Source organism: Crocuta crocuta, unplaced genomic scaffold (assembly GCF_008692635.1).
Source record: "Crocuta crocuta isolate KB4526 unplaced genomic scaffold, BGI_CrCroc_1.0 scaffold99, whole genome shotgun sequence".
In the NCBI taxonomy this organism is placed as follows: Eukaryota; Metazoa; Chordata; class Mammalia; order Carnivora; family Hyaenidae; genus Crocuta; species Crocuta crocuta.
This window is the reverse complement of record NW_027551560.1, coordinates 1,002,378-1,018,714: the sequence shown is the minus strand read 5'-3', so window position 1 is coordinate 1,018,714 and position 16,337 is coordinate 1,002,378. Positions and strand designations below refer to the sequence as shown.

Below are 16,337 nucleotides of genomic sequence, written 5' to 3'. Positions count from 1 at the left end.
TGGTGTCATACTACCATTGGCTCATAAAATTTCAAGGAAGTTTGTAATGTCTTCTGGTTCAGTGCTTCTCAGAGTTTTATGTGCATATGAATTACCTGGAAGTCTTGTTAAAATGCAGGTTGTAATGCAGGTGGTCGGAGGTGTGGCTTGGGAATCTGCTTATCTGGCAAGTTCCCACATAGTGCTGATGCCGCCTGCATGAGAAACACGTTTGAGCAGCCGGGCTCGCCTCTAGTAATTATCGTTGGTGGGGTTTAGACCAGAGGCAATAGTATCCAAGGGCAGTGGCAGTGAAAACTCAGAGAGAAGTAGGATATTGATAAGTGAAAACAGAGAGAAGTTGCTGAGGAGCTAGAATAGTACACAAGGAACGGAGGCTACCACGGGGGAGTCCCAGGGGTCTACTTTATGAAATTAGATAAACGGCGCTAGCTCTGGGTCACTCGCCAGATTGTAGTCCATCTCTGGATGGCTTCCGGCCCGAGTCTTTTGCAGCCATAGGAACTCAGGGATTTGGGTTCCTGCTGGAGCAATAACTATTTTCCATTATTTCTATGTTTAAACTTTAAAGGTCTGAATGTGGCTTTGTCTTCTTCTATTGGTTTTGTTGTGGACTTTTTTATCAAGAAGTCCTGCATTCTCCATATCATAGGATTTGCCTTTTTGTTCTCATGATGCTACCCAACCATCTCTGCTTTTATGTATTAAATATTGACACAACACATGCTTGTAGATTGTTAACACATGTAGGGTTTATAATCGTCAAATGGACTCATGTTTGTCACATCTTCCACTGCTGTCTTTGTTAAGTAAGTCTTCATTACAGGCACATTTTAATTTTTTAATGTTTATTTTATTTTTAATTTTTGAGAGAGAGAGAGAGAGAGAATCAGAGCACAAATGGGGGAGGGACAGAGAGAGAGGGAGACACAGAATCCGAAGCAGGCTCCAGGCCCTAAGCTGTCAGCACAGAGCCCGAGGCGGGGCTCAAACCCACGAACGGCAAGATCATAACCCGAGCCAAAATCAGATGCTCAACTGACTGACCCACCCAGGAGCCCCTACAGGCACATTTTTAGACCCTCCTACAACAGGCAGATATTTTCTGATTTTTTTTTTTTTTTATTTTAGTCTCTTGCTTCAGCTGACTCATGATGATCTCCAGGAACTACTGTTTATATCAGCTCAGGTTCGTGCATATGTTACCTCTCCACTGAGCCCCCAAACACACACATATTGTTCATTTGACGACTTCATTTACATAATGATTCTGATTGTTCCATATTTTATAACAGGCACAGCCTATATTAGAAGCAGCAAGTTGTACTGTGCATTTGCCGATGATACCCTTCCTACCATTCTCCATAATTCCAGAACTCTGTTCTTAGATGCTCACGTAAATAGCCTTTCCATTACAAAATCTTTCTTACTTTTATCTTTAATTTATTTATTTATTAAAAAATTTTTTTAATATTTGTTTATTTTTGAGAGACAAAGAGCGACAGAGAATGAGTAGGGGAGGGGCAGAGAGAGAGGGAGACATAGAATCTGAAGCAGCCTCCAGGCTCTGTCAGCACAGAGTCTGACACGGGGCTAGAACTCACAAACCATCAGATCATGACCTGAGCCGAAGTCAGATGCTTAACTCACTGAGCCACTCAGCTGCCCCTACTTTTATCTTTTTTTAAAAAAATGTGTGTGTTTGAAAAATCCCTTGCATCTAGACAGTTATTTGGAGGCCCTGATGAGGTGGAAGAATGACCATGGTAGCTTGAAGAGTAGTTGTTAGCTGGAAAGAAAAGAAGTCAATATCTAAATAAGGGATGCCCTAACAGTAGTAATTAGTTAGTAATTTCACAGTATGATGAAGTCCAAGGCCATACTAACGGAATGGGTGACTGATGGGATGCAGAGGAGGAGACTGTAAGAGATCAGGAGATCAAGAACCTAAGGTCAGGGTGTCAGATAGGTAACCCACTTGACTACTAAAGTTGCCCAGGATACTGGCAGGACTTGGATGGGAAGGAAGAGTGGTACCCATGTTAAGTCTTTCGTAAATGGTAGTGATTGAGGATTAGGGAACTTGATGTGTGAATGCAAATGTGGTAAATGACAGCTAAGAGGAAGAGGAGACGTGGTCAGTTGGTCACACATGATGTGAGAGGAGGTGATAATTGCTGGCAAGTGATGGTAGGGAACACAGAGGACAAAAACTCTCCATTCAGATTTTGAGCTACATAACAGTGAGAAAATGAACAGCACCCATTTGTGAGAGATGTGGGAAAGTAATTGCATGGAGGGGGAGGGGTCTCCCTTAAGAAAAGGTAGTGGGATTAAGCAAAAAGACTAGTAACTTCATATAATATTTTAGTGTATGGAACAGTAGTTCCACAGAGCTGAGCTCAACGGTTTAGATGGGGTAGTGGAGGGATGGGCTGGGTCAAGGGCCCAGAAGTATGACAGAGGGGATGAGGGTGGAGGAGAGAATGGATGGCCAGAGCCTCACACTTCTGGTATTCCTGGTAAAAATGCACAGTGGGTTTTCAGTTAATCTTTTTTTTTTAAATTTTTTAAATGTTTTATTTATTTCTAGGAGAGAGAGAGAGACAGACAGCGTGAGCAAGGGAGGGTCAGAGAGAGAGGGAGTGACAGACTCTGAAACAGGCTCCAGGCTCTGAGCTGGCAGTCAGCACAGAGCCGGATGCGGGGCTCGAACCCACGAACTGCGAGATCATGACCTAAGCAAAAGTCAGACGCTTAACTGACTAAGCCACCCAGGCACCCCTCAGTTAATCTTTTTGAGGAGAGTGGGCAATGGGCCCATGTCCAGATGATTTCTCTTAGATTGTAATGGTCCCAGCAGCTGCAATTTCTGCAGTCACTTGACCTTGGGTGGTGATCTTCTAGTCTGCAACCTCTCAGCTAAGGCATGAGATGATGTAAAACCTTTATTCAGCCTTATGATAAAAATTTCTGGCTATGATGAGGTTCAGATTTTACATCCTGGCATCACACCTGTTTGCCATAAATTGGCTGGGATCTACAATAATGCAGTCATATACTTTCCTAGTGTTTCCAGGCTTTGGAACAGTTTTCAAGGTACTTTCAAGCACATGATCCCAAATAATGCCTTGCATTCGTTTTATAAACACAAAGCTTTTCTCTTACGGTTTATTCATAATTATGAGAAAACTCAGGCTGAGAAATGAGAACGTTATATTGTGTTAATAATTTCAGTTAAATAAATTGTTGTTTTATCAAGTGGAAATGAAAAAACACACTGGAGGGGATTAAGATTTGAAAAATAAGCTTGCGGTGTGAAAGACAAGGTGTATCGCTTGTCAGTTTTCAGAGATCCTGAATGGGTCAAGGTGAAGCTAGCGAGTCCCAGACTTGATGATGGCTTCTACTTTTTCACTTTTTAAGTAATGGTCCTTAGGGCAGGAGTCTATATTCTCTCATTTAGCTTTGTGACTCTTCACAACTTGGAGGGAAACGGCAGATACTGTGAATATTTGGCTGGTAATGTAAAGCTCAGTTTGGCCTCAGAAGTAGCAAAAAAAAAAAAATAGCATGAAGTGTAGAAACTTACCCTTTTACAGATGCTCAAGCGTGAGTAAGCTACATAATTGCTCCTGAAACCCATTTTCCTCCCTATTAACAATGAAAGTTATGATACTCATTTACCTGGAACAAGGTAGATTTTTCCCTAAATGTGAGGCTTTCATTTCTTTCTCTTAGCTGAACTAGTGTCTACGCTTGGTGTTAACATGAAGTTTGAAAGTTCTTGTCTTCTGTCTAAGGCAAGCCAGCCTTGGAAGTGAGCACGTGCTAAATAATGGCACCTGTTTTATTTTATACTATCTGGGCATCCTGTTACTAATTTGAATAGCTAAATGTTTTTAGAGGGCAGATAACATTTTAATATCATTGTAGGCTATATTAAAGTACACAGAGTTAAATGAAGGGTTTGAAAGCTGATGCCATCTACCAAGAATGGAATTGTTTCGGAAGCAGAATTGCCTGGTCAGATGAAACAAAAAAAATTTTTCAGGATTTGTCACTGAGCTTCTCTTTTTATGGGAATAAAAGGAAATAATCCCTTGTAGGTAGAATGGACTGATACCACCAAGTACATTTGTATAGATTCATCCTCTCCCCTTGTTTTCAGCTGACATTGATTACCAAGTACTTTATCAACGCACATAACGTTTTGATTAAAGGGTCTCTTATGTTATTCTTCTTTTATTGCACAGACTGACTCAGTGATTCTTGTAATCTCTTTCAGTGGTCTTATAGATATCATGAAAAGAAGACTCTGAGAATTGCCTCTTTTTTAATTTCCTCTGTTGATTGGGTTAGAGTTATTGTTTATGGTTTTCTGGCTTTGAGGGCTTGTTGTTATTTTAAAGATTTTTTTTTTAAAACAATAGTACATTTGGGGAAAGAGTTTTCTCAAGCCAAAAAGTTGGTCACTTTATGGAAAGTTTAAGGAAATGCTTATATAAATTCATTACCTAGAATGTGCTTAGAGAAAAGTCCATTGATACTATTAATATCAATATATTTTACGTTTTCTTCTCTTGGTAAGTCTTCTAGGAATTTTCGCATCAAGATTTCTGAGTGCTGTCTTTGGAGGATTCTTTCATCAACTTGGCACAGATAGAAATGTCATCTTGACCTTGTTTCTGAAGGATATTTTAACCTTACTAATTAAGCAACCTCCACTGCTATTCAGTGAAGCTCTCTTGAGAGTGAAGAGCCTTTGATTAGGGAAATTTTCTAATTGGATAGGACCTCTCATCATAAACCAGTCATAACATGTTGATTATAGTTTTACCATTAGGAACTCCATTGCTTAACACAAATGGATTATAACAAGAATTTGATTAACCTCAGTCAATTTTAGCCTAGAGTTACTTGGAACCATTGATACGAGCCAGTTGCCTTAGCCATACAGAAGTCCAAGAAAAGATGACGGGCCTCTGATTCATGCTGGCAAAAATAAATATTGTACATAGAGTTTGAGCTTTTATAGAATAGCAATCTTCCAGTGATTGCTAAAGTCTAATGCTTCTTTTCTCTATGTCTCTCAACTTGTATTTAAAACTTTTGTTATGAGGGGTGCCTGGGTGGCTTGGTTGGTTGAGCATCTGACTTTGGCTCAGGTCATGATCTCTCCTTTCAGAGTTCGAGCCCCATGTGAGGCTCTGTGCTGACAGCTTGGGGCCTGGAGCCTGCTTTAGATTCTGTGTCTCCCCACCTCTCTTTGCCCCTCCCCCACTCATGTTCTGTCTCTCAAAAATAAACAAACATTAGAAGAAGGGCGGAAATGGTGGGGGAAAGGGAGAGAGGCAAACCATGAGAGACTCTTGAATGCTGACAAAAACTGAGGACTGATGGATGTGGGGGGGGAGGGGGGATGGGCATGGAGGAGGACACTTGTGGGGATGAGCACTGAGTGTTATGTGGAAACTAATTTGACAATAAACTATTTGTAAAAAAAAAATTTTTAAATAAAAAAATAAAATAAACATTAAGAAAATTAAAAATTTTGGTTGTGAAAAGATTCAGAAATACACAAAATTGTATAAAGAATTCCCATGTACCCATCATTCAGGCTCAGTAAGTACCAATACTTTGTCAGTCTTGTGCCATCAATCCCCTCCACTTTTTTGGTTTTTTTTTGGGGGGGGAGGAGGCATTTATTTATTTTTAATGTTTTTATTTATTTTTGAGGGAGAGAGAGACAGAGCATGAACTGAGGAGGTGCAGAAAGAGAGGGAGACACAGAATCCAAAGCAGGCTCCAGGCTCTGAGCTGTCAGCACAGAGCCCACGGGGCTTGAAACCACAAACCATGAGATCATGACCTGAGCCGAAGTCAGACACTCAACCGACTGAGCCACCCAGGCGCCCCCTTTTTTAATTTTAATTTTAAAAAATGTTTTATTATTATTATGTTTTTAATGTTTTTAATTAGGGAGGAGGTGTTTAAAGCAAATCCCAGATATATTATTTTACCCATAAACACTTAAGTGTTTGCCTCTGTCAATCTATTTTATGTTGTTAAAATAATTCTAAATGCTAAAACTTACATAGTACTTTACAGTTTTAAGGTGCCTTATCTCATGAAGTTACCACAATCATTTGTTATATACTACTCTATTACTATTTAGCATATTAAAAAAACAAATGCAGAGGTTTTGATTGTTAATGACATTTTCAGCAGCTACTGAATAGTGACAATAGGTTTTGATCTTGGATCTTCTACAAATACTTAGCTCAGTTTTGCACTTGCCGTATATATGACCACTTGAAATAAAAGGCTATTCTTTGAGTATCTGACTTTACCTGTTTTGTGCGGAGGCTCCCTTTTGTTCTTCTGATACCTGAGAACGAACTAAAGGCTGCTGAGGGTAGCCAGAGGAAAGTCGCCATTGGAGATGTGTAGTAAGCTTTTTTATTCTGATGTTTTGACATCTGGGGCCTTGCTGACTCTGGAGACACTGCTGTTCCCAGGGCTCCAGTTCCTCGAGAGAGTAAAGGACACACTAGCAATTGTGGTTTTCATATGCAAGCCAACCAATCCAAAGCCCATATTCCCTAACCACCTTCTTTACCTAGCTCTTACACTCCAGGCCACTATCTGTCTGTCTTAATCACCATAGGGCCAGGTACCAGAGAGCCAGCGACAGCCTCTGTGCCTAAAGCCCACCAAAATTATTCAAATGAACTAATCCCAAACCTGCTTACCCTGCCTCACTTATTCCTTCCCATGGAAAGCACAATAAAGGCTCTCCTCCATATTTCCCCTTCCCTTCCTTCTGTTGCTTCCCCATGTGGTACGCTGTCCTGTTGCATGCCCCTTCTCTTAGGAACTGTTGATCTGTTGGTCTCACCTGTACTTGGATAATAATAAAACCTACATTTGATGGTGGGGTGCCTGGGTGGCTTGGTCGGTTGAGCGTCCGACTTCGGCTGGGTCATGATCTCACAGTTTGTGAGTTTGAGCCTTGCGTCAGGCTCTGTGCTGAGGGCTCAAAGCTTGGAGCCTGTTTCCGATTCTGTGTCTCCCTCTCTCTCTGACCCTCTCCCACCCTCATGCTCTGTCTCTCTCTCAAAAATGAATAAACATTAAAAACATTTAAAAAAATAAATAAAACAAGATGGTAAAAGCTGAGTAAAATCTGTTGAGACTAATATCAAGGCCTTTCGAAGGCCAGACATGCTTAGCTGGAAGCTGGTGAGGGTCCAAGGTCAGCTAATCAGGTTGGAGATCAAACTCTATAAAAGAAGAGTGATAGGGACACAGCCAATGAGGTAAATAGCACAAGACCAACATCATAATTGAATGCCAACAGGCCATCATTACCTTGCTGGCTTCCTGAGGTGGGTTGAATTCCAGGGGCAATTATATTTTTTCTTAGGTATCAATGTCATCTCAGATACACTCTCTGAGGACTAGGAAGGCATCATTCCCTTGCCCTCTGATGTTGATGCCTCCCCAGTGTTTCTTTCCTCAGGCTACCATTCCTGTTGGTGCTGCATATCCCATTCAATCTTAAAATAGTCAACAGAGAAGGGCTATATCTGAGGCTTTCAGTACCTAACTCTACCTCAAGCGTCTCCTCTTCTCTGAGACTCTAGTTCTCAAGCTAATGCTTGCATATCCAGCTCAGTGTCCACCTTAGGTAGAATTTCAGATCAGGCACAATAGACTTCTCTAAATCCAATATCCTCATTTTACAGAGGAAACCGAGCCTCAGAGAGGTAAAGAACTGGTCAGTCCTAGGAACACAGGCTGCAAAAAAGGCAGAGATCTTTGACACTAAAGTACATATTCCCTTACTACACTGATACTTTTCACTAAAATCTGTCTTTTATTCAGTATAGACCCTGTCTTACAATAACAAGTTCCAGTGGATTATTATAGTTGGCTGTAGCACAATCAGTATAATAAATATTTATTTAGATAACTGGGAAGTGACCTTTTTTTTTTTAAGTTTGTTATGGATAGAGTACACGAACATGTGGGCATGCATGCACAATTGAGTGGGGGAAGGAGAGAGAGAGAGGGAGAGAGATAATCCCAAGCAGCCTCCTCCCTGTAAGTGGGGCTCGATCCCATAAACCGTGAGATCATGACCTGAGCTGAAACCAAGGGTTGGAAACCCAACTGACTGAGCCACCCAGGTGCCCCAGGAAATGACTGTCTTATGAAAAAAATGTTCTAATAACAATTTACGTATTTGGTTATAATTGTTACTGTAATATGCTAGATTTTTCTTTCTGACTTTTGCTTATCTATACACAAATACTCACAAACATCCACTACACACAATATAAACACACCCCACACCTGAATACTCACTCTCCTTTTGCTCTTTTAAAGAAATTCCTTGATTCAAATTAACCTATCTAGATGGATAGGGCAATAAACGAATAGGCTATCTGTTAAAATATTTCACAATAGCTCATTAATTATCCTATGAATTTATTTTGAAAGCACGTCCTAAAAGCATGCTATCACTTAAGGTAGTTTACTATTTTGTACCCGTTCTGGGAAATAGATAATTAAAGCTTCATTATTCACTGATGAACTCACTTATTCGAGATGTAATCACAGATCCAGGACCTATGTGCCTGTGCTATGTACTAAAGTGACCTGGACAGTATGAGGAATATTCCTGAGGCCAGCTCAGCCACAGATTGCTGGGCTCCACCCCCAGAGCTTCCAATACAATCGATCTGGGGAAACCCCAGCCATCTGCATTTCTAACAAGGTACTGATGGTTCAGGAAGTGCCTTTTGCTGCCTGGAGGAGCTGGTGGAAACTTTCTGATTTCTGAAGAGCTGACGCTCAGCTTGTAGCCTTTTTTTTTTTTTAATTTTTTTAATGTTTTATTTATTTCTAGGAGAGAGAGAGAAAGAGGGAGAGAGAGAGAGAGAGAGAGACAGCGTGAGCAGGGGAGGGTCAGAGAGAGAGGGAGTCACAGACTGAAACAGGCTCCAGGCTCTGAGCTGGCAGTCAGCACAGCCCGACGCGGGGCTTGAACCCACGAACCGCGAGATCATGACCTAAGCGAAAGTCGGACGCTTAACCGACTAAGCCACCCGGGCGCCCCTCAGCTTGTAGCCTTATACCACGTAGACAGCATTAATCCTTCCTGGTGCTTCTACTCTGAATGCAAATTCTCTACGAGGAGGCTCCTAAAACACAGCAAGAAGTAACCTGGATCAGGCAAATTGTGTGAAAAATACACCACAGCACCAGCTATGAGAATAGGTACTTTGGGGCACCTGGGTGGCTCAGTCGGTTGAGCATCCATCTCTTGGTTTCAGCTCAGGTCATGATCCCAGGGTTGTGGGACCAAGCCCCGTGTCTGGCTCCATGCTGAGAGTAGAGTCTGGTTGGGATTCTCTCTCTCTCTCTATTCCTCTGCCCCTCCCCTGCTCTCTGTCTCTCAAAAGAAATAAAAATAGTTAAAAAAAAAAAAAAGAGAATAGATTCTTCAGATTTGCAAGACTTACTGCTTAAAGGAGATAGGCTTTACAAGTCCTGTAAGTAGTTTGAGGGTGAGGGATGGTTTCATGTTCCCATGTAATATCAATTTGTGAGAAATGTGAAAATATTTTTGATAAACCTGCACCACTAGTGAGTACAACTACCCTGTAATTTAGGTGTCGCTAACATAAGCTAAGATCGTTCTTTCTCTCCCGGAAGCTGCCTTTAACCGTATATAATATTGCTGAATTTAGTGTATTGATATTGAAGATGCTCATTATTTTTAGATTCCATATTTGTGAATCTGCTACTTACTAAAATTTATTTGTAACCCCCAAATCAAGACTCGAGGCACTTTCCCGGTCATTTGTGGACATGCATGGAGTTGCAACAAAATTTGAGTTGCCCAAGGTGCGTGTTCTCAGCTGAGATCCAACAGGGCGAGGCGCTGTCTTCTTGTTTCAGTTCTCATAGTATAAAAGTGCTTCTTATGCAGTCTATTTCATGCTATGTTTTCACATTTTTGTGCTTTTTTTGTTGGTGACTTTGCTGCTTAAAATGGCCCCCAAGCGTTGTACTGAAGTGCTGTGTAGTAATCCTAAAGGCAGGAAGGCTGTAAAGTGTATACATGTGTCAGCTTAATTTATTTAGCAGAAGTTACAGTGTTGGCCATGTTCAATGCTAATGAATCAATAATATATATTAAAATAAGTGTCTTTAAACAAGAACACACATAAAACAGGGTTATGTATCGATCAGTTGACAAAAACGTTAAGACCAGAGGCTTGTGGGAACTTAACCTTGTATTTCCCTTAGAAACAAAGATTAAGTATTCGCTCATCCAGGATTTGCGGCAGCTTTATAAAACATAGCCATCAGGAATAAGGAGAATCAATAGGACTTGCCTTTCCTGAGAATACTGCACTTGTGAATTTTATTCGTCTGTTGATAAAATTTACTAACTCATTTCATGTTATCAGCAATATATATTTACCTCTCAAGTATGACATTAAAATGCAGGTTTTCCACCATGAAAAAGCAAATAAGTCACGCAGGGACCTTCTCATGTGCAGTGGATCAGGAAGCCCAGTATATTTTGCTAATTCTTTTTTTCCTTCCTTGGTCTCCACAAAATAGAAGTATTTGGCTGCCTTGCTCTCACTGCCAAGGGTGTAGGTGTCCACACCTGTGGACCCTGAACATCGGGAGAGTCCGCAAGGTTTTTGAGGCCTGCCTGGTCAGGAGCCTGTAGAACTTATGAGAAGTAACTGCACTTCTGTTGCTGGCCTCAAAATGGTGAGACTTCTGGGTCCCCAGGCTTTTAAGGAGGTCTCCACATTCCTACATTTCCAGAACATAAAACTAATAATGTTTCTGTGGCTTTCCAGCCTCATCATGAAGCAATGTGCATTTAAGAAAGGGAAAGAACTCCATAGTACCTGGATAGAAAGGGTTTGGACATTGGATTATTTTTTTCTACTCAAAAGAAAATACCTTAAACTGGAGAGGCAAATATGATCTCCCTAAGGAGACAATGCTATGAGTTATGGATCAGGTGATAGATTTAAAAGTCAACCCATTAACTGGATCTTTTACCACTTTTGCAACTGAACTAATATTTACCATAATTCAATAAAACTATTGAACAAATAAGGGATAATGATAATAGCTATCATTTATTGAGCCCCTCCCATATTCCAGGAACTGTACAAGGCATTTGTTCCACACATTATTTCATTAGCTTCCCATCCTCTCTCTGGGAGAAGCAACATTATCCCCAATTATCAGGTGGAGTCATTGAAGTTCTGAGGGTTGAAAGAGATATGGTACAGGTCACAAAGCTAGTAAGCCTGGACCGAGGTGTTTTGTTTGTCTCCCCTTCCCCTCCCGCACTCCATATCCCCCAGTTTCCACTGGTATGTGGAAGGGCAAGGCAGGCTGACTTTTCCCTCCGCATATGATGAGCCAAAAGGTGACATGACCGTGGGGCAGGCTGATCTTCACGAATTGAATATGAACTGCAATTCTGTGAACTTTGAGTGGACGGTACTTCTGGCTGAGAACATCATCATGTTTTTTGATACTGGTTGATTGGAAGCCAGTGGAAGGGTGATCTGCTGTAAGCAGCTGAATTAAAATTTTTTTGTGCTCAGTTTTCTCTTTTATAGTCTCATCTTGAGCTCTGAAGTGTTCTTGCCTTGAACACTACTCTGAATAAAGTAATGAGAGAAGAACAATACTGCATTTCTTTTTCTTTTAATCAAAATGTCATGCCCTTGAAAAGAATTCTCCACTGAAAGTTGACAGTCTGCTCTTAACTTGCTTGATGATGTATTTAGAAATGTTTGGGGAAGTCTTTCACAAACTCAAGATTCTTCATCTCTTTTTACTCAAAACAGCAAACTCACACAGTAACAATAGCTTAATCTTACTTCATGTCTAGACATTGACTTCTAATATATGAAGAGCTCCAAATCAGCAGTATGTATGCCATGTTGGATTACTTGATATCTTGAATGAGATAGGCAGAGCCCATTACTTAAATTGTGTGAGCCTAGTTTAAGAAATGCTATATTACTATAGTATCTGAGGTTCCTTAGTTAATCTAAGTACAATATGGGACAAAGCACCTCCATGACATTCTGGTTTATATACCCAAATGGGAATTCTATAGATTCTGTCACTAAAACAGCCATATAAGATCACAGAATTGGAGCCCAGACCCAAAAGGTCTTGGGACTCTGAGTGTCGATCATGAACAAGGCAGAGTTGCTTTAATACAGTCAGCGCTACGTAAATTTGTGTTAACTTAATGACTGGGCTGAGACCAGACTGTGAAGGCTATATCACAGTAAATTGTGTGTTTGCTGAAATTTTGTGAGTTAAGCCTCGCTTTAAATGCATAGGGAAGGCTTATTATATTTAAGAAGTTTGTCTGGAATTATTGTAAAATGAATAGGTACTGCCTAATTTGCCTACTGTTTAAGTTTGACGTTCTCTTACATAAGGTTTCCTTAAAGAGTGGGTCACCTGAGTGTATGAAAAAGTCATTTAGCATAACATGATATCCTGAATAGGATCTCTCTTGTGATTTTCTGTCTTCTTATGTCCCGGAAAGTCAAAGACCCTTTACTATCTCTAAGTGCCAAGGTTCTTAGTAAGTACTTGAGAGTCACCATGGAGGAAGGGCAGGTCTCCTTGCTCTTGAAACTGTAGACTTTGTGGTCCAGACAGAGCTCGAGGTTTGAAAAGCGGGCTTGGACTCACACATATAAGAGCATAAATGTAAATGTGCGCTTAAACCAGACTATATGGGGTAAAGGCAATAATTCTTACAGCATAATTATAAAACATCATAAATAAATGGATAGATGATACACATGGATAGATACAGATCTATATAAAAACATAGAGATGGATAGATATAGATGTAAGGGCAGATGAAGGCTTTAGGAGTTGATTTCCCCTTCTCTATGGGTGCCTACATCTATATGTATATAAAGGGACAGGGCTCCTAAGATCCTGTCCTATTATAAACTATGAGAAGGAAAATAAATCTGAGTCTGTATTCAGTCAGTGCTTAGTACCATCCTAGTTGCAATTAGGTGATTTTAGTTATGTTTTATGATAATAATTTTAGGTAGATGAATAAAATCTTCCTACTAAGATAGTGCTGAGTAGTTATTAACATGGTGAAAAAAACATAATGAACAGTGAGTGAAATAAGCAGAAAAATTAGAAAATAATGTGGTTAATCACAGCTAGACCTGATTTTCTTGTCTGGCTCCAGTTCGGTGCATTCTGATCCTTCATAACACCTCAATTTCTTAGTGTTTCATGACTCATTTTATTTTAATAACAACCTAAAAGTGAACCTACTAAGCCTAAACTTGACATCCATTTTAGAATCTTACAACTAATTCCATTTTATATCATTAATTTATCAAGGTCTTTATTAGTTCCTAATGTTAGTAACAAGGAGCCTCAGGGCTTGCATCAGATGACTGACTCTTACCAGTTTAGTTCTTCACCGAAAGTGCTTAGGAAAAAATACTGGCTTTGGGACCATCAGCTCTAGATTTGATGGTATGCTTTGCCATTTACTGAGGGGCAGCCTCAGCAATTTAACTCCCAGGCACACAATTTCCTTCTTGTAAAGTGGGGGTATTATGTCTATTTTGAAGGACCACTGCAAGGGTTACAGCTGCTGCATATGAAGTGACTAGCTTAGCATCCGACACACCTTGGGCACTGCTCAAATGAGAATTACTAATATGATGATGATGGTAATGCATCTGGAAAAAATTTGCACATTTTTACTGCTAACACACACGATTCATCGTCCTGTCTTTTCTTTTCTGAGAGCCCTGTGCTTGAGAATAATTCTGGTTTGTTTCCTCCTGTAGGTGAGGGATCAGATTGTCCATTGCATTGTGACACAGTGTCCTAAACTGGACAGTCTGATCCTCAGCCCTTGCTCTCAGGTAACGTGAGCTTGGTGGAAATCAGCACCCATCTGCGAACCCTCAGAGGTAATCTCTCCTCTGTGAGCATCATAACCAGATGCCAGCAAAGTGGTCACATTGTTCTTTAGAAATCTAGCTTTGATCTGTGTGTTTTTCTTTCCTTCTTTCTTTCTTTCTTTCTTTCTTTCTTTCTTTTTGTTTTTTAAATGTTTTGTTTATTTCTAGGAGAGAGAGAGAGAGAGACAGAGAGAGAGAGAGAGAGATAGAGAGAGAGAGAGAGAGACAGCGTGAGCAGGGGAGGGTCAGAGAGAGAGGGAGTCACAGACTGAAACAGGCTCCAGGCTCTGAGCTGGCTGTCAGCACAGAGCCCGACGCGGGGCTCGAACACACGAACTGCGAGATCATGACCTAAGCAAAAGTCGGACGCTCAACCGACTAAGCCACCCAGGTGCCCCTCTTTCTTTCTTTTTTTTAAAAAATCAGTGAAATAACCACTACGCTCTTATGGAAAGATGGATGAATTAGAAGCCTGGGTTCTGCCTGATACATTTTTGTGTCTTGGTAGATGAGCCAACATCATTCTGTGAAGCGACCTGACCCATCAATGCTGACTGAAATAGGATGAAATAGAAAGAAACGGGTGCAAGGTTTGGAGATGTGTGAGATTTTGTCTGACCAAAGATTTTTTTGAAGGGCAAATTTAGGATATGATTTCAGCACAGCGACAATTCTATATTCCTAACGGGTCTGTCTTTACAATATCAGTAAATGGCTCTAACGTCTTCATCTTTCCCCATCAAATGTAAGCAAGAATGAGGGTGGTGAGAAGAGGTAAGGGGGAGGCAGAGCAGTCAGAGAGACAATGCCTTCCATGACAGAAGCCCACTTACCCACACGTATTCACCAGAGAAGGGCATGGCCTTAAGGGTGATATTCTAAAGGGTCTGAGCCACGGTACTATTTACTTAATTTGCTCCTATCATCTGACCATTTCCTCTACTTTCTTTGAACTCAAAATTTCAGAGCTGCAAAAGACATGGAGGGCAAGTTCCTATCTTTATATACTATGGTATTATTAGGCTTTGTTCCAGTTACCATTACTGTATAACAAACCACCCTGGAATTGAGTCATGTAAAATGACCACATTCTGTGGTTTGTGAATTTGGACAGTGCACAGGAATGATAGCTCATCTCTGTTCTGCAGTGCCTCAGCTGGGAAGACTGAAAGGGTCTAGAATCACCTGGAGGCTCTCTTACTCACATGTTTGGCATCTGGGCAGGGATGACTTGAACTCTGGACTCAGCTGATAGTGTCACTGAAGAACTTATACATGGCCTTTCCCTATGGTTTGGGCTTCCCCACAGAATGGCAGCCACAGGACAGTGAAACTTCATCCACAGTAGCTCAGGGCTCTAGTGTGAGTATTCCAGGAAACAGGAGGAAGCTGCATCACTTTGTATGAACTGGCCTTGGAATTCATGTCATATCATGTCCTCTGTACTCCATTGACTGAAGCAGTTAACAAGTGTGCTCAGTTCTATAGGGGAGAGCACACAGATCTCACCTCTCAGTGGACAAATGTCAAAAAAACCTTTTATGGCCATTTAAAAAATGGCCACTGCCCATTCTATAGTTGAGGAGCCTAAAGAAATACCAATACCTTGTCATATAACTTCTAAATTAATTGTATGTAGACTCTGAATTTTTGAACTGAAGAAAACCTTAAAGATCCCCTAATCTGAACACCTGTTAATAGAATGAGGCTATTATCAAGGCCCAGAGAGGTGCTGTGACTTGCCCAAGCTTACACAGCTGGGCAATGGCAGGGCTGGGATCAGATCCCAAGTGATCTGCCCAATATGTGCTCTGTCCATCAGACTGAATGAGTATTAGCAGCTGAGCAACACTCACTACAAACAACTCTCTCTGATGGAAGAGAACTTTGGAATGGCAAATGACACCACTAGCAGCATCAAAGGTTCCACAAAGTAGTGACTGCCACCACTTGTGAAACCATGGGGGACAGAGTAACAGTTGGGAAGTCCATCAATATGCCACCTCTTTAATAATATTGCCTTCTAGGGGCGCCTGGGTGGCTCAGTTGGTTAAGCATCTGACTTCGGCTTCGGTCATGATCTGGCGGTTCGTGAGTTTGAGCCCTGCACTGGGCTTTGTGCTGACAGCTCAGAGCCTGCTTCAAAACTTTTATCTCCCTCTCTCTGCCCCTCCTGGCTTACACACACTGCCTCTCTCAAAAATAAAGGAACATTAAAAAAAATAAGATTGCCTTCTATTTGATTAGCACTTTCATAGACACATATATTTAACCACCATAATAACCCTAAATGATAAAGTTATTTCC

At 40.9% G+C, this 16,337-nt stretch overlaps 1 protein-coding gene across 1 annotated transcript in view; it reads left to right on the top strand.

Moving 5' to 3' along the window:
• The first annotated feature begins 11,484 nt into the window (after positions 1-11,484).
• The window catches only part of RASEF (RAS and EF-hand domain containing), a 109,003-nt gene continuing 104,150 nt past the window's right edge, over positions 11,485-16,337 (top strand). The window contains exons 1-2 of the mRNA XM_077749546.1: positions 11,485-11,553; positions 13,914-13,991. Coding sequence (XP_077605672.1) covers positions 11,485-11,553; positions 13,914-13,991 — 147 coding nt within the window. The remainder of the gene's footprint in view (positions 11,554-13,913; positions 13,992-16,337) is intronic.